Source organism: Pan troglodytes, chromosome 2 (assembly GCF_028858775.2).
Source record: "Pan troglodytes isolate AG18354 chromosome 2, NHGRI_mPanTro3-v2.0_pri, whole genome shotgun sequence".
Taxonomy (NCBI): domain Eukaryota; kingdom Metazoa; phylum Chordata; class Mammalia; order Primates; family Hominidae; genus Pan; species Pan troglodytes.
This window is the reverse complement of record NC_086015.1, coordinates 51,947,877-51,965,777: the sequence shown is the minus strand read 5'-3', so window position 1 is coordinate 51,965,777 and position 17,901 is coordinate 51,947,877. Positions and strand designations below refer to the sequence as shown.

The 17,901-nt window shown below is 41.8% G+C and overlaps 1 protein-coding gene across 47 annotated transcripts in view; it reads left to right on the top strand.

Moving 5' to 3' along the window:
* MAP4 (microtubule associated protein 4) overlaps positions 1–17,901 on the top strand; it is a 232,064-nt gene that overhangs the window by 139,245 nt on the left and 74,918 nt on the right. For all 47 annotated transcript variants that reach the window (XM_054681795.2, XM_063805704.1, XM_054681804.2 and 44 more), the window contains one exon: positions 15,054–15,176. In XM_054681795.2, the coding sequence (XP_054537770.1) occupies positions 15,054–15,176 (123 nt within the window). The remainder of the gene's footprint in view (positions 1–15,053; positions 15,177–17,901) is intronic.

The window sequence follows — 17,901 nt, the reverse complement described above, 5'->3', positions numbered from 1 at the left end:
TATCGTTAATTTATTTTTGTTTTTTTAATTGAGATGGGTTTGAAGCCTTTTTTGGGGGGAGTGGGGGAAAGAGTCCTGTTTTGTCACCTAGGCTGGAATGCAGTACGGGATCTGGGCTCACTGCACCCTCTGCCTCCCGAGTTCAAGCAATTCTCCTGCCTCAGTCTCAGTGGCTGTGATTACAGACATGCACCATCACGCCTGGCTAATTTTTGTATTTTTAGTAGAGATGGGGTTTCACCACATTGGTCAGACTGGTCTTGAACTCTTGGCCTCATGTCCTCTGTGGGCCTCAGCCTCCCAAAGTGCTGGGATTACAGGCATGAGCCACCGCATCCGGCCTAAAATATTATTTTAAATCAAGAAAGGTTAGTGGGCTTTTTGCTAGTTTAATACAGTGGAGAAGGACGCTAATATAGTTGGATATGAACATTTGGATCTATTTAATTATAAAAAATGGAGTCGGCTGAAAATCTGAGAAAGGAGTAGGCTTCCTGTCACGTTTTTTATTGAAATACTTTTATTTTTATTTTGAAAGTTTTTTTTCTTTTGTGTTTTTGGAGACAGGGTCTTGGTCTGTTGCCCAGGAATACAGTGGTTCTATCATAGCTCACTGCAATCTTGAAATCCTGGCTCAAGCAATCCTCCCACCTCAGCCTCCAAAGTAACTGGGATGACAGGTGTGCACTACCGTGCCTGGCTAATTTTTTAAATTTTTTTTGTAGAGGTTGGGGTCTTGCTACGTTGCCCAAGCTGGTCTCCAATGCCTGGGCTCAGGCGATCCTCCTGCCTCCACCTCCCAAAGTGCGATGATTACAGGTGTGAGCCGCCATGCCCAGCTTATTTTGAAATAATTTCAAATTTATAGAAAAGTTGAAAGAACTTTATACATTTTTCCAGATTCAACAATCAATACAATTTTACCACAACTATTTTAGCATTCTGTAAGATATGTATGTATATGAATATACACGTATTTTCCTTGTCACCTTTGTTTTATCTAATAATCTAAGATGTTCTCACATGCGTTACTTACAATGTCAACAGTAACTGGTATCCCCGTGTGCGTGAAAAAAACAAAAAACAAAAACAGTGGTGATTGTCAGGGCACAGTGGCATGTACCTGTAGTCCCTGCTACATGGGAGGCTGATGTGGGAGAATCACTTGGGGCCAGGAGCTCAGTCAAGGCTGCAGTGAGCTATAATTATGCCTGTGAATAGCTACTGCACTCCAGCCTAGGCAACAAAGTGAGACCCCATCTCTAAAAATAAATAGAAAAAAAAGTTTTTAATTTAAAAAAAACTGTCAGTAGTAAATGAAAATACCACATCCAGACATTTTCCCCTTTCTTTTCTGTGAAGCACCTTTGCCAGCATTAATTTTTCTTAATTTTTATTGTTATGCCATTTTAACGTCTTTATGATTAAGTTTAGCTCTTAATGAGATACTGTGTTGTGTATTTTTTCATTTCTCACATGGCTAAGCTTCTATCCCAAAAGCATAATGAAGCCTGAACTTTGTCTTGGATTCCTTGACTTTCTGCAGGGAATGGGGAGAGGGAAGAACGGGGCTGTAGGAGGCTAGAAGAGTGAGCCTGCACTGGAGTATATAGGGATTTGGACTAACAGACTTCTAAAACTGTAAAGGAGTTTAGAGACCAAATACTAGCACAGCCCTTAGTAAAGACCCCCAAAGAGCTTGTGTTTGTGAGGGTTATATCTATTTATCAAACTAAAACTGGAGAAACCTGAAAAATACTTATCTCATTTTAAAAAGTAATAATAAACAATATTTTTATTGAGAAGTATAGTTTCAAAAATGAAGGAGATTAGTAAGAACAGTGGTAGCGTTTTTGCCTTTTTTTTTTTTGAGACGGAGTCTTGCCCTGTTGCCCAGGCTGGAGTGCAGTGGCACGATCTCAGCTCATTGCAACCTCTGCCTCCCGGGTTCAAACAGTTCTCCTGCCTCAACCTCCTGAGTAGCTGGGATTACAGGCACACGCCACCATGCCCAGTTTTTTTTTTTTTTTTTTTTTTTTTTTTTGGTAGAGACTGTGTTTTACTATGTTAGCCAGGCTGGTCTCGAACTCCTGACCTCTTGATCCGCCCACTTCGGCCTCCCAAAGTGCTGGGATTACAGGCGTGAGCCATCGAGCCCAGCCATGGTTTCGCTTTTAAAAATCTTTTAAATGTCTGTCTTAATAGAACACAGCTGTATTTTTATATCTGCCTCTGCATTCAGTCTGTCACAATATGTTGTTTGGGTTGCAGCATATGAAGAAAATCCATTTCACACAAATACGTAGTTAGGAGGAGGAATATTTTGACAGTTTTTTTTCCAGGTAACTATGGGTATTTGATTTGACATCAAAACTTCACAAATGGTAGTTTCTTTTCTTCTTCTTCCTTTTTTTTTTTTTTTTTTTTTTTTTTTTGTTTGTAGAGATAGGGTCTCATTATGTTGCCCAGGCTGATCTCAAATTCCTGGGCTCTGGCCAGGCGCTGTAATCCCAGGACTTTGGGAGGCCGAGGCGGGTGGATCACCTGAGGTCAGGAGTTTGAGACCAGCTTGGCCAGCATGGTAAAACCCCGTCTCTGCTAAAAATACAAAAAATTAGCCAAGTGTGGTGGTGGCTGCCTGTAATCCCAGCTACCTGGGAGGCTGAGGCAGGAGAGTTGCTTGAACCCAGGAGGTAGAGGTTACAGTGAGCCGAGATTGCACCATTGCACTCCAGACTGGGCAGCAAGAGCAAAACTCTGTCTCCAAAAATGAAAAAAATATTCCTGGGCTCAAGCAGTTCTCCCACCTCAGCCTCCCAAAGTGCTGTGGTTTACAGGGGTGAACTACTGCACCTAGCCAAGTGGTAGTTTCTTAAAGGTTATTTGCAATGGGGAATCTGAAACCATATCAATGAACTTTTTGTACTGTTATTTAAAATCCATCAGTCTATCTTGCACTTGGAATGGATCATATGTGACAGAATTAGTCTAGTTTTGATATGTAGATATGCTACTTGTTTAATTAGTACTTTAAATGTTTAGCCATATGCCTTTTCTGTTAAATGCCTTCAATTTCACAGAGATAGAAAACTGTCCCCTGTCCTTCCCCATTCTACTTTTATAGGAGAATCAAAGTCTCTAGGGATGGCCAGTGGTAGGGGTAAGTATTTTTTCTACTGCATTATGTAAATTGCTTCTTGTTTAGAATTTCATTTTCCGTAGTTTTACTGAAATAGACTCTCTGAGTAGATTGCAAGTATGCTAAAAAAATTTATTCTGAAGGCTGTTATTTCTACAGGGGAGTTTGCCTGCTTCTGCTGTGTAGTTTTAAGAACAAAATCTAGGTCAGCAGTATTGAATAAAGATGTGGGAGTGAGCCTCTGGTCAAACATGCTCCTTAATAATAATGGTGGCGGGGTGATTCTGAACTTTGCTGTTGAGATAGCTGCTCCAGGCTGTGCTGCACCCTGTGGAAGGGAATAACCAGCAAAATTCTGCATCTTAAAACCAGATTTGGGCCAGGTGTGGTGGCTCACACCTATAATTGCAGAATTTTGGGAGGCCAAGGCGGGTGGCTCACCTGAGGTCAGGAGTTTGAGACCAGCCTGACCAACATGGTGAAACCTCGTCTCTACTAAAAGTACAAAAATTAGCCAGGCATGGTGGTGCACACCTGTAATCCCAGCTACTCGAGAGGCTGAGGCAGGAGAATCGCTTGAACCTGGGAGGTTGCAGTGAGTGGAGATCGTGCCACTGCACTCCAGCCTAGGCAACAGAGTGAGACTCCACCTCAAAAAATTTTTTAAAAAAATGAAAACAACAACAACAACAAAAAACAGACTTTCATGCTCCTTCTCCAGGAGGGATGAGGAAAATGTACCCATTTCTCTGATTAAAAACTTATTTTTTGATCAAGAGGTGGTTGTTTAAAAAAAAAACAAAAACTATTTCTTTACAGTTTCTTACCATGAGTAAGAAATATAAGCAGAATCAGAGTTTTTAATGTTTATCTTAGAAATGATAGGCTATTGTTTAAATTATTTTGGAATTCCTTATGCTTTTTTTAAAAAAAAAAATTATGTCACCAACCTTATGCTCTTTATAATAAATGCAAATCACTTTCCAAGAAGTTTGGTGTATAATGTGAATTTAACTTACATCATTTAGCCCAAATAATGATCTTGTGATAATTTGATAGCAACTTATTTATTGAATACTATTCTGTCTCATGCAGTTAGCTAGGCATTGTGAGGAAATAAAAGTAGTAAAAGCACAGTATTTTCTTTTTAAACATTAATGAGTTCACTTACTAACATGTAAAATAATGAAAATTTTAATGATAAATAGAATACTTAAAGGCTTTTTAATTTTTTAAAAAAAGACTAACAGGAAAACATGTGCTTAAGGACTAAATTCTTTCCTAGTAACAGTGAATGGTAAAAGAGCTAAGTAGTGGAAAATGAGCATTAAAGTCATCAGAGAGGTTCTGTGGAAGCTATGAGGCCCAAGTGGTGGCTTTGGAATTGGATCAGGGAGGAGACATTTCAAGCAGGGGATCAGTGATCTCATGAGCAAAGGCACAGGGGCAGAGTGGAGCACAGGCTCTAGCAGGAGCCATGAGGGGACAGCATACTTACTGCATGACTTTCCTGTTGGAGTAGTAGGGAACAAGCCTGGGATGGGTTCATTTGATGGGTAAGGAAGGCTTTAGATTAGCATCTAACATTTGCCGTAATAATGTTTTGTGTTGTTGAAGCCCTAAACACATCATCTTTATAAGCTTTGAAATAGATGGGTAGGTGCACCTTCTCTAAATAGGATGTGACTTGAAGAATGTTCTTTACTTAACCATAATTTTAGAACTGAACAAGTATCCTTAGAGGTCATTACTGTGACTAAGAGAGATGAAAGGGCTGTCCCAAATTTACATGGTTAGCCTGTGGCAAAGCCAGGGTTAAGAACTCAAATATGGGCCTGGTATAGAGGCTCATGCATGTAATCCTAGCACTTTGGGAGGTCAAATCCGGAGGATTGCTTGAGCCCAGTTGTTCAACGCCAGCCTGGGCAATGTATGGAGACCCTGTCTCTACCCCCAAAATAATAACAATAATAAATTAGAAGGGCATAGTGGCACACATCTGTGTCCTTAGCTACTGGGGAAGCTGAGAGGGGAGGATTGCTTGAGCCCTGGAAGTTGAGGCCGCAGTGAGCTGTGATTGCGCCACTACACCTGGGAGACAGTCAGACCTTGTCTCAATTAACAATTCCCTTTTTTCTTTTTTTCCTTTGAGACAGAATCTCGCTCTGTCGCCCAGGCTGGGTGCAGTGGCACAGTCTCGGTTCACTGCAACCTCCACCTCCCAGGTTCAAGCAATTCTCCTGTCTCAGCCTCCCGAGTAGGATTACAGGTGTGCGCCACCATGCGTGGCTAATTTTTGTAATTTTAGTAGAGACAGCGTTTCATCATGTTGGCCAGGCTGGTCTCTAACTCCTGACCTCAAGTGATCTGCCTGCCTCTGCCTTCCCAAAGTGCTGGGATTACAGGCATGAGCCACCACACCCAGCAGAGATCTTGTCTCAATAAAATAAAAGTAAGAACTCAAATATGTCTGCTGGTGCCCAGCTGTTCTCTCCCTCCTTTCCCTCTATAGATTTTTTAGAATATTTAATAATAATAATAATAAAAGAAGAAAAATGGCCGGGTGCAGTGGTTCATGCCTGTAATCCCAGCACTTTGGGAGACTGAGGCGGGCGGATCACCTGAGGTCAGGAGTTCGAGACCATCCTGGCCAACATGGTGAAACCTCATCTCTACTAAAAATACAAAAATTAACTGGGCATGGTGGCAGGCGCCTGTAATCCCAGCTACTCAGGAGGCTGAGGCACGAGAATCGCTTGAACCCGGGAGGCAGAGGTTGCAGTGAGCTGAGATTGTGCCATCGCGCTCCAGCCTGGGGGACAAGAGTGAGACTTCGTCTCAAAAAAAAAAAAAAAAAAGAAGAAAAAGGAAAAGCTGTTCTTGAAGGTAGCCAAAGGTTCTGAGATTGATTCCTACCTTCAACCTGAGAACATCAGAAACATCTTTCTCCTATAATTTTCTGATTAATTTCACTGCAGTAATCCAGAATGGGGTTGTTTTATTACATTTGTGTTTTGTGATTCAAGAACTAAGACAAATATATTAATCCTATGAAAAAACATATTGCTTTTAATATTTTTACTAATTTAAAAAGGCGTTTATCCAAGTTTCATCACCTTTTCTTCCCCTCTGCTCAGTGTATATGCCACTTGTGAACCTTCCCGAGGATGCTGTGGTTTGTTCTTTGATTCATCATCATTTTTCTGGCTTAGACAAGTGATGAGTACTTTCATCTACTTAAATGACCAAGTATTTCATCTGTCTAATAACTGCTGAGTCTTATTTGTAAGTTATGTTTTACCAGATTTTTGAGAATTATAAAGATGAATGGATAAGTCAAAAGTCTCAGAATTAATTTTAAAATTAAAATGGGCTTCAGAAATTATGTAGCACAATTTTTTTTTTAAATTCTGGATGAGTAGTGTAGCTCTAACAGTCTTAAGGTCACACCCAAAGTTAAGTGGCAGAGTCAAGATTAGAACCTGGGTCTCCTGATTCTGTTTTCTTTCTTTTCTTTTTTTTTTTTTTTGAGACGGAGTTTCGCTCTTGTCACCCAAGCTGGAGTGCAGTGGCGCGATCTTGGCTCACTGCAACCTCCACCTCCCGGGTTCAAGCAGTTCTCTTGCCTCAGCCTCCCGAGTAGCTGGGATTACAGGAGCCCGCTACCATGCCTGGCTAATTTTATATTTTTAGTTGAGACGGGGTTTCTCCATGTTGGCCAGGCTGGTCTTGAACTCTTGACCTCAGGTGATCTGCCTACCTTGGCTTCCCAAAGTGTTGGGATTACAGGCGCCAGCCACCGTGCCTGGGCTCCTGATTCTGTTTTCTAGTTCTGTTTTCCTTCTTTAGCATATTTCTTTTTGGTTTAGATTGCTTTTCTGTCCTGTGAAGAAGCTTTGTTTTTAAAGATTTCCTCAATGTTACGTGTGCCATTATAAGAACTAGGCATTATATATTTGTATATTTTGTTGCGTGCTTGTAGCTAGATTTTTTTTTTTAACATATAAGGGTTTTAGAATAATACCTGATCCATAAGTCTCTCCTTTCTCCTCCCCCTTTTTTCTTTTCTTTTTTTTTAAGACAGAGTTTCGCTCTGTTGCCCAGGCTAGAGTACAGTGATGTGATCTCGGGTCACTGCAACCTCTGCCTCCCAGGTTCAAGCAATTCTGCCTCAGCCTCCCGAGTAGCTGGGATTACAGGTGCCTACCACCACACCCGGCTAATTTTTTGTTTTCTTAGTAGAGACGGGTTTTCACCACGTTGGTCGGGCTGGTGCCAAACTTCTGGCCTCAAGTGATCCACCACCTCAGCCTCTCAAAGTGCTAGGATTACAGGTGTGAGCCACCATGCCTGGCCTCTTTCTCTCCTTCTTCTCCTTCTTTGTCTCTCTCCCACCCTCCTCTTTCTCCCCTTCTTTCCTCCCTACACCTTCTTTGGCTTCATTCTTAGGCAGTGTCTTTCAGGGTTGAGAAAGATGGCCACTGGCGGCTATATTCTTAATTTTATATTCTTATATAAAATTCTTAATTTTTTTGAGGTATATTCCTAATTTTTTTTTTTTTTTTGGAGACTAAGTCTCGCTATGTCACTGCAGCTGGAGTGCAGTTGTGTGATCTCGGCTCACTGCAGCCTCTGCCTCCCGGGTTCAAGCAATTCTCCTGTCTCAGCCTCCTGAGTAGCTGGGACTACAGACATACGTCACCACACCCCCGGCTAATTTTTGTATTTTTAGTAGAGATGGGGTTTCACCATATTGATGAGGCTGGTCTCGAACTCCTGACCTTAGGTGATCCACCCGTCTCAGCCTCTCAAAGTGCTGGGATTACAGGTGTGAGCCACCACGCCCGGCCAGCTCAGGTATATTATTATGGTTCAATATCTTAAAATGTCTGTATATCAGGTTTCTCCAAAAGGGCTTTGGGCCTGCTTGAATCACAAGTCTACTTCTTTGGTGGGGAAAGCAAAACACCAGGACCAAATAGAGGAATGGGATGGTTCCTAGGGGTGGGTTTCCCTTTAGAAGGCATTCAGGCAGACAAATCTTAAGTTTCTATTTGGCCTTTGAAACTCTAGCTGCCGTTTATGAAGAACTGCTGTCCTTCATAAATGTGTTTCATCCAAAGTGATATGCTCTTGGTTTTCCCATTCTTGCCCATGGCCCTAACTTCTATTTTGCTTGCTGTGTGTCTTCCCCACTTTGTCTCTTTCTCTGTTTCCCAGCTTCATTTAATTACATCCTTCTATCTTCCTAGATTCAATTAAGTTCTAGTCTCCTACAGGAAGATCCTAGATCATCCCACGACTGTGTTATGTGACTGTTCTTTAAACTCCTATAAGTAGCACTTACTGCATTGTAGACACTTGTCCTACATAAACCATAATGGTTATTATAGGATTAGCAATAATTTAGCATGTTTCTCATAATTTTCTAAGCACTTCACATATCTTAGCCTTATGAAGTAGGTATTAGTTATGAAAACTAAAGCTTGCAGAGGTTTGCATCATTGGGCATGTCTTAAACTCTCAACTAGGCTAATACTTGCTTCTGTGTTTTCGTAGTGCCTAAGCATAGGGTGGTGATGGTGGTGATCTAAGTTGCATGAGAGCAGGACATTTCACCATTTGGTTTACTGCTGAATCACTAATGCCTGGAATAGCGATTGACAGTATGCGCTTAAATTGGTAAATGAATTATCTGGACAAATGTGGCATGGTTTAAACTTCAGAGGTTTGGATTAGGTGATCCTCTAGGTTCCTTTCACTTTAAAGTTCTGAGGTTACCACTGGGGGAAAAAAACAAAAAAACAAGGAAAGAGCTGAGTGTGTGAAATAGAAGGAGTCACTGATTCGTTTGTTAGTAATATGTAAATTATGAGCCGCGCTAATATTGTTTATAAGAAAGCAGACTGGGCCAGGCACGGTGGCCTGTAATCCCAGCACTTTGGGAGGCCAAGATGGGTGGACTCCTTGAGCCCAGAAGTTCAAGACCAGCCTAGGTAACATGGTGAAATCCTGTCTCTACCAAAAATACAATAATTAGCCGAGCGTGATGGCACGTGCTTGTAGTCCCAGTACTCAAGAAGCTGAGGTGAGAGGATAATTTGAGCCTGGGAGACGGAGTTTAGGGTGAGCTGAGATCAAGTCACTGGATTCCAGCCTGGGAGACAAAAGGAGACGCTGTCTCAAAACTATGCCATCAGTATACAGCAGATACTAAAAGGTATTGAAGGGGTAGAAATTTGACTGGGGAAAAGTAGGGTTCAAAACCCTAATCACTTTTTTAAAAAAATTATTTAATATGTTGTGGTGTTGTTGATTCAGTGCTGCCTGGTCACCACCAGTAGATTAGCTCTTGCTGTCCTGTCCCTCTCTTTACCCAGTGCCTGAGTCTGTTGCTTCAGTCAGCCTTGAGATTTCTTCTCCAGCAGTGTTTAAAAACAAGTATGTGTGACCTATGTAAAATTGGCCTTACGTATCTGCTGAAATGGTGATGAATACATACATAGAGTACAGAAAATTAAACTACATAATTAACCCAATTTCACCACATTCAGCTCTGGGGAACCTACTTGTGTTGAAATGCCATTTAAAGTTGGCTTTTGGGGCCAGGTGCAGTGACACATGCCTGTCATCCCAGCACTTTGGGAGGCTGAGGCAGCAGATCACTTGGGTTGAGGAGTTTGAGACCAGCCTGGCCAACATGGTAAAACCCTGTCTCTACTAAAAATACAAAAAATTAGCCGGGCGTGGTGGCAGGCGCCTGTAGTCCCAGCTGCTTGGGAGGCTGAGGCAGGAGAATGGCGTGAATCTGGGAGGCGGATCTTGCAGTGAGCCCAGATCGTGCCACTGCACTCCAGCCTGGGTGACAGAGCAAGACTCTGTCTCAAAAAAAAAAAAAAAAGCTGGGCAGGGTGGCATATGCCAGTAGTCCCAGCTACTTGGCAGGCTGAGGTGAGAGGATCGCTTGAGTCAGGGAGGTCGAGGCTGCAGTGAGCTATGATCGTACTACCACACTCCAGCTTGGGTGACAGAGTGAGACCCTGTCTCAAAAAAAAAGAAAGAAAAAAACTTTATTGAGGTGTAATTTACATACCCAAAAATTTACCTGTTGTAAGTGTGGAAGTAAATGATTCTTAGTAAAATTACGGAGTCGAAATGATTCTTAGTAATATTATGGAGTTGTGCAACCATCAGTGTAATCCACCGTTAGAACATTTTTTTATTACCCTAAAAGTTCCCTTGAGCCCATTTACAAAGCCAGTCCCTTTTCTGACCTACAGTTTCAGGTGACCATTGATCTGCTTCCTGTTATAGTTCTGTATGTTCTAGAAATTTCATATAAATGGAATCATACAATATATATTCTTTGGTATCTTGATTTCCTCACTTAGCATAATGCTTTTGAGATTCTTCTCTACAAAAATTTAAAAAAAAATTAGCCAGGTGTGGTGGCATGCACCTGTAGTCCCAGCTACTCTTGAGGCTGAGGCAGGAAGATCTCTTGAGCCCAGGAGTTTAAGGTTGCAGTGAGCTGTGATCGTGCCACTGCACTCCAGCCTGAGCAACAGAGCAGGACTGTCTCAAAAATAAAAACAAAAAAAGATAGCCAAGCATGGTGGTGTACACCTGTGGTCTCAGCTGTAGGTGTCTCTTGCAGAGGCAAGAGGATTACTTGAGCCCAGGAGTTTGAGGCTGCAAGGCAGTATGATTGCACCTGTGAACAGCCGCTGCACTCTAATAGTCTGGGCAACATAATGAGACCCCACTTCTAAAAATAAAGTAGAAATTAAAAATGGATACAGGACTTAGGCAGGCACGTCTCCAAAGAAAACATACAAATGCCAGATGAACACATGAAAAAATGGTCAACATCATTAGTCATTAGAGCAGTCCAAATCAAAACCACAATAAGATGCTACTTCTTACCACATCTAGGGTGACTATGATAAAAAAAGATAACAACATGTTGGTGAAGATGTGAAGAAATTGGAGTCCTCATGTATTGTTATTGGGATTGTAAAATGATGCAGCCATTTTGGAAACAGTTTGGCAGTGTCTCAAAATATTAAACATAAAGTTGCTTTATGACCCAGCAGTTCTACTCCTAGGGATATATCCAAGATAATTGAAACACGTTCCCACAAAAACCTGTACGTGAATGTTCATAACAGCATTATTCACAATATCCAAAAAGTAGAAACAACCAAATGTCAACTGATTAATGCATAAACAAAGTGTGGTGGATCTACACAGTGGAATGTTATTTGGCTATAAAAAGGAATAAAGTTCAGTTACCATACTACAGCATGGATGAACCTTGAAAACATTGTGCTAAATGAAAGAGGTCAGTCACAAAAGATGACATATTGTGTGACTTCATTTATATGAAATATCTAGATTAGGCAAATCCTTAGGAACAAAAAGTAGACGAGTGGTTACCGAGGGGTAGGGGAAAGTGGGAAAGGAGAAAAGATATGGGATTTCTTTTTTGGAGTGAAGAAAATGTTCTGAAGTTAGATAGTGGTGATGGTTGTATAACTGTGTATATGCTAAAAAACCTTTGAACTCGACTTTAAAAGAGTGAATTTTGTGAATTATACTCGATAAAACTGTTATTTAAAAAATAAAAAGAGGCTGGTCCAAGGGTAGTGAGTTATCTCAATTGTTCACAGTCAGTTACAGATTGAACTCCACGTTCCACTCTTTCCCTGCTTCTCACTGTTGTACTTGACTAGTCTTTAAAAATACAGATGGAGCCAGGCACAGTGGCTCAAACCTGTAATCCTAGGACTTGAGGAGGTTGAGATCAGAGAACTGCTTGAGCCCAGAAGTTGGAGACCAGCTTGGGCAACATAATGAGACCCTGTCTCTTCAAAAAAAAAAAAAAAAATTTTGTTTAAATTAGGCAGGTGTGGTGGCAAGTGCCTATATTTGTAGCTACTTGGGAGGCCAAGGTGAGAGGATTGCTTGAGCTTGGGAAGTTGAGGCTGCAGTCAGCCATGATCCACACTGCTGCATTCCAGCCTGGATGACAGAGCAAGACCCTGTCTCAACAACAAAAAAAGAGCAACTTTGAGAAAAACAAAAATAAGTAAATAAAAGGAAACCACCAAGCTACCATTTTACACATTCTCAAAATTGCTCCTGTCAGTCTTTTTGTACAGCCTTTTTTAAAAAATAGGGCCTTTTTCTGTCACCAAGGCAGTAGTGTGATCACAGGTGACTGCAGCCTCGACCTCCCAGGCTCAAGCAATCTTCCTGCTTTAGCATCCTGAGTAGCTGAAACTAAAGGCACTCGTCACCATGCTTGGCTAATTTTTTTTTGTATGTTTTTGTAGAGACAGGGTCTCACTATGTTGCCCAGGCTGGTCTCAAACTCCTGGGCTCAGGTGACCTTCTTGCCTCAGCTTCCCGAAGTACTGGGATTACAGGCATGAACCATTGTGCCTGGCCTGATAACAGCCATTTTAGTGGTTTTGTAGTAGGAGTTCATTGTAGTTTTAATTTGCATTTCCCTAAGGACTGATGAGCTTCATTCATGTGCATATTACGCATTATATATTTTCTTTGGTAAAATGTCTATTGAAATATTTAGCCAATTTTTTTTTTTTTTTTTTGAGACAGAGTCTCGCTCTGTCACCCAGGCCAGAGTGCAGTGGCGTGATCTCCGCTCACTGCAAGCTCTGCCTACCAGGTTCACGCCATTCTCCTGCCTCAGCCTCCTGAGTAGCTGGGACTACAGGCATCCTTCACCATGCCCGGCTAATTTTTTTTTGTATTTTTAGTAGACAGGGTTTCACTGTGTTAGCCAGGATGGTCTCGATTTCCTGACCTTGTGATCCGCCCACCTTGGCCTCCCAAAGTGCTGGGATTACAGACATGAGCCACTGCGCCCGGCCATCAAGTTTTAAATTGAGTTGTTTATCTTATAATTGTATTGTAAGAGATTATAATCTCTTCTATATACAAATCTTTTATCAGATTTATGATTTGCAGATATTTCTCGAAGTCTATGACTTCTCTTTTCATTTTCTTTAATAGTACCTTTGTTGTTGTCTTTTGTTTTTTTGTTTGGTTTTGTTTTTTGAGACGCAGTCTCACTCTGTTGCCCCAGGCTGCAGTACAGTGGCACAATGTCAGCTCACTGCAACCTTCGCCTCCCAGGCTCAGGTGATTCTCCTGCCTCAGCCTCCCGAGTAGCTGGGACTGCGGGCACAGGCCACCAGGCCCAGCTAATTTTTGTATTTTTTAGTAGAGACGGGGTGTCACCCAGTTGGCCAGGCTGGTCTTGAATTCCTGACTTCAGGTGATCCGCCTGCCTCGGCCTCCCAAAGTGCAGGGATTACAGGCATGAGCCACCATGCCTGGCCATTTAATAGTATCTTTGAAAAGCAAAAGTTTTAAATTTTCATGATGTCCCATTTATATATTTTGTCTCTTACAGATAGTGCTTTTGGTGACATGTCTAAGAAATCTTTGCCTAATCCAAAGTCACAAAGATTTTTTCCTGTTTATAAGTTTTTTTAGTTTTAACTCTTACATTAGGTCTTTGTCTTGTCTCTTTTTTTTGCATAATAAGTTAGCAAGTGAGCTACGTTAGGTCTTTGATCTGTTTGGAGTTAACTTTTGCATATGGTATGTGGTCAGTGTCCAATTGTTTCTGTATCATTTGTAGAAAAAAAATTTGTTTCTGGGTTGAATATAATTATGTTGAATTATATTATGTTTGTAGATAGCCAGTTGACCCTAACTTTGTATGTTTCTTTCTGAACCTGTTCTGTTCCAGTACCACGTTCTGAACCTGTTCTGTTCCAATACCACGTTGTCAATACCATGCTGAGTTGGTACAGTCTTGCTCTGTCACCCAGGCTGCAGTGCAGTGGCGCAATCTTGGCTCACTGCAACCTTCCCACTCCCAGGTTCAAGTGATTCTCGTGCCTCAGCCTCCTGAGTAGCCAGAATTACAGGCATGCATCACCATGCCCAGCTAATTTTTGTATTTTTGCTAGAGACAGGGTTTCACCATGTTGGTCAGGCTGGTCTCGAACTCCTGACCTCAAAGTGAGCTGCCTGCCTCAGCCTCCCAAAGTGTTGGGATTACAGGTGGTGAGCCACTTCTCCCAGCCTGAGTTGGTACATTTATAATAACTTTTGAAATCAGGTTATGTAAGCCCTTCAACTGTTTTTCTTCAAAATTGTTTTGGCTTTTCTAGGTTTTTTGCATTTTTATATAAATTATGGAATGAGCTTATTTTGTTCATTCTTCAATATATTGGTCATTTTCAGGATTGCCATCTTAACATTACTGAATCTTTCATTCCTGAGCATGTTATACCTTTCCACTTATTTAGGCTGGCTTTTTTTTTTTTTTTAATTCCAGCTCCCTGAAATTGTTGCTTTTGACAGTTTTATCCTTGTTCTTTCATGTGGAGAAATCACTACCCTCTTCGTGCCTGCATAACCTAGAAGTCACTCTGTAGTGTTTTTTTAACCTTAATGACCTACTTTATTTCCTTCTATCTAAAATTTTTTTTAGTGACAGAGTCTTGCTATGTTGCCCAGGTTGGAGTGCAGTAGCTATTCACAGGTGCGATCATAGTGCACTACAGCCTCAAACTCCTGGGTTCAGGTAATCCTCTCTCAGTCTCCCAAGTAAATGGGGCTACAGACGCACCATTGCACCCAGCTCCTTTTATCTTTCAATTAAAAGAAAGATAATTTTTTTCTTGTAAGTTTAAGTTAAGTTAAGTTGTAAGTTAAGTTAAGTTTCTTTAAGTTGTAAGTTTTCTTGTAAGACACTAGCTAGATAGGATTTTTTATATTGTACTAGCTGTAATACTTTGTAGAAATTCCACTGTAGTGGAGGAGAAAACTGTAATATCTTGTAACTTTTGTTTTGTGTCTGTATTTTAAGGGTCTCCAACTGAATTCCTTGAAGAGAAAATGGCCTACCAGGAATACCCAAATAGCCAGAACTGGCCAGAAGATACCAACTTTTGTTTCCAACCTGAGCAAGTGGTCAATCCTATCCAGACTGGTAAGTGTTGGCTTGCTCGTGACTACTAAATGTGTGCTATGACATAAATGTGAAAAAGCTACAACCACCATTCAGATGAAAATGCTTTAGCTTAAGTATAGATCACAAAGTACAACCTTAGCATTGGTTTGTCCCTTTCTCTTCTTCATTTATCCTTTCCTTTGAGACACTTAATGCCCTGTAGTTCCCTGCTCTTCAAAACCTATTTTAAATACATTATGTGAAATTCATATACACTGAAGATTAGAGGATCCATAGTACCTTAGAACCTTAATTCTTCCAGAAGGAATTATTATGGTAATGTTAAACCAGTGCTGTTCTGTGCCAGGCACAGTGCTAGAGCCTTTATATACACATTATCGGTATTTCTTACCTAACTCTGCCAAATATATATATCCTCTTTTGACAGAAGAGAAAGCTGATTCATACCCACTTTCTATAAAATTAAAAACAGGCCGGGTGCGGTGGGTTACGCCTGTAATCCCAGCACTTTGGGAGGCCAAAGTGGGCGGATCACCTGAGTTCGAGAGTTCGAGACGAGCCTGACCAACATGGAGAAACGCTGTCTCTACTAAAAATACAAAATTAGGCAGGTGTAGTGGCATATGTCTGTAATCCCAGCTACTCGGGAGGCTGAGGCAGGAGAATTGCTTGAACCTGCGAGGCGGAGGTTGCAGTGAGCCGAGATCGCGCCACTGCACCCCAGCCTGGGCAACAAGAGTGAAACTCCATCTCAAAAACAAACAAACAAACAAACAAAAAGCCTATCTGTAGTAGCCCAGAGCTAGAGTTGGTAGGAAGAATGAGTTCCAAAAGAGCCTTAAAGGAATAGCTTTGGTACTTCCCTGTTAGCCAGATTGAGAGCTCAAGTTATGTTTCCACTTAAATATGGCTTCTTTTTTGACATCTAACTTATAAGATGCTCATCGTTTGTTTCAAGTAACCTAGTATGTGATGTTCTGTACCATTTGTCAGTTATTGGCTTTCCTAGGTACAAAGTAATTATGGGGGGAGGGTGAAGAAAAAGCTGTATTGAGATACAATTCTTTTTTTTCTTTTTTTTGAGACAGAGTCTTGCTCTGTCACCCAGGCTGGAGTGCAGTGGCGCGATCTCAGCTTACTGCAACCTCTGCCTCCTGAGTTCAAGCGATTCTCCTGCCTCAGCCTCCCATATAGCTGGAATTACAGGTGCCCACCACACCCAACTAAATTGTATTTTTAGTAGAGACCAGGTTTCACCATGTTGGCCAGGCTGATCTCAAACTCCTGACCTCAGATGATCTGCCCACCTCAGCCTCCCAAAGTGCTGGGATTACAGGTGTGAGCCACTGCGCCTGGCCAATAATTCACAGTACCATACAGTTTACCCATTTAAAGTATATAGTTCGGCCAGATTCAGTGACTTGTGCCTGTAATCCCAGCACTTTGTGAGGCATAGGTGGGATGATCACTTGAGGCCAAGAGTTTGAGTCCAGCCTGAACAACATAATGGGATTCTGTCTCTACAAAACATTTTAAAAGTTAGCTGGTTGTGGCAGCACATGCCTGTAGTCCTAGCTACTCGGGAGGCTGGGGTGGGGGAATCACTTGAGTCTGCCACTTCAAAGCTGCAGTTACCTAGGATCATGCTGCTGTACTCTAGCGTGGGCAACACAGCAAGACCCTGTCCCTGATAGATGTGTAGACAGACAGACAGACAGATAGGTAGAGTAGATAGAGTAGATAAATGGAGTAACTTAGGCCAGGCGTGGTGGCTCACACTTGTAATCCCAGCACTTTGGGAGGCCGAGGCAGGCGGATCACCTGAGGTCAGGAGTTCGAGGCCAGCCTGGCCAACATGGTGAAACCTCGTCTCTACTAAAAATAAAAAAATCAGCCGGGCATGGTGGCGGGCGCCTGTAATGCCAGCTACTTGGGAGGCTGAGGTTGGAGGATCGTTTGAGCCCGGGAGGCAGAGGTTGCAGTGAGCCGAGACTGTCCCACTGAACTCCAGCTTGGGTGACAGAGCCAGACCCTGTCTCAATAAAATAAAATAAATAAAATAGAGTAACTTAATTCCACTGAATTGGCCGGGCGTGGTGGCTCACGCCTGTCATCCCAGCACTTTGGGAGGCTGAGGTGGGCAGATCACCTGAGGTCAGGAGTTCGAGACCAGCCTGGCCAACATGGTGAAACCCCATCTCTACTAAAAATATAAAAAAATAGCCAGGCATGGTGGTGCACGCCTGTAATTCCAGCTACTTGGGAGGCTGAGGCAGGAGAATCACTTGAGCCCGGGAGGCAGAGGTTGCAGTGAGCCAAGATCGTGCCATTGTACTCCAGCTTGGGCAACGAGTGAAACTGTCTCCAAAAAAATTCCGCTGAATTGTACTCTATCTACTTACCTATCTATTTATCTATTTATGGTTATAACCATAACCAGATTCAATTTTAGAACACTTTTATTACCACAAAAAGAAACTCTGTACCTTTTAAATATCACCCCTATCTCCCTATCCACTGCAACCCTAAGCAACTACCAATTTGCTTTTTGTCTCTATAAATTTGCTTAGATTGGACATTTTATATAAAGGGAATCATATAAAGTGGTTTCTTTGTGACTGCTTTTTTTCTCTTAGCATACTGTTTTGAGGAGTCCTGCATTTTGTGGCATGTATCAGTACTTTCTTTATGGACACGTAATACTCCATTGTATGGCTATACCATATTTTGTTCATTATTTTAT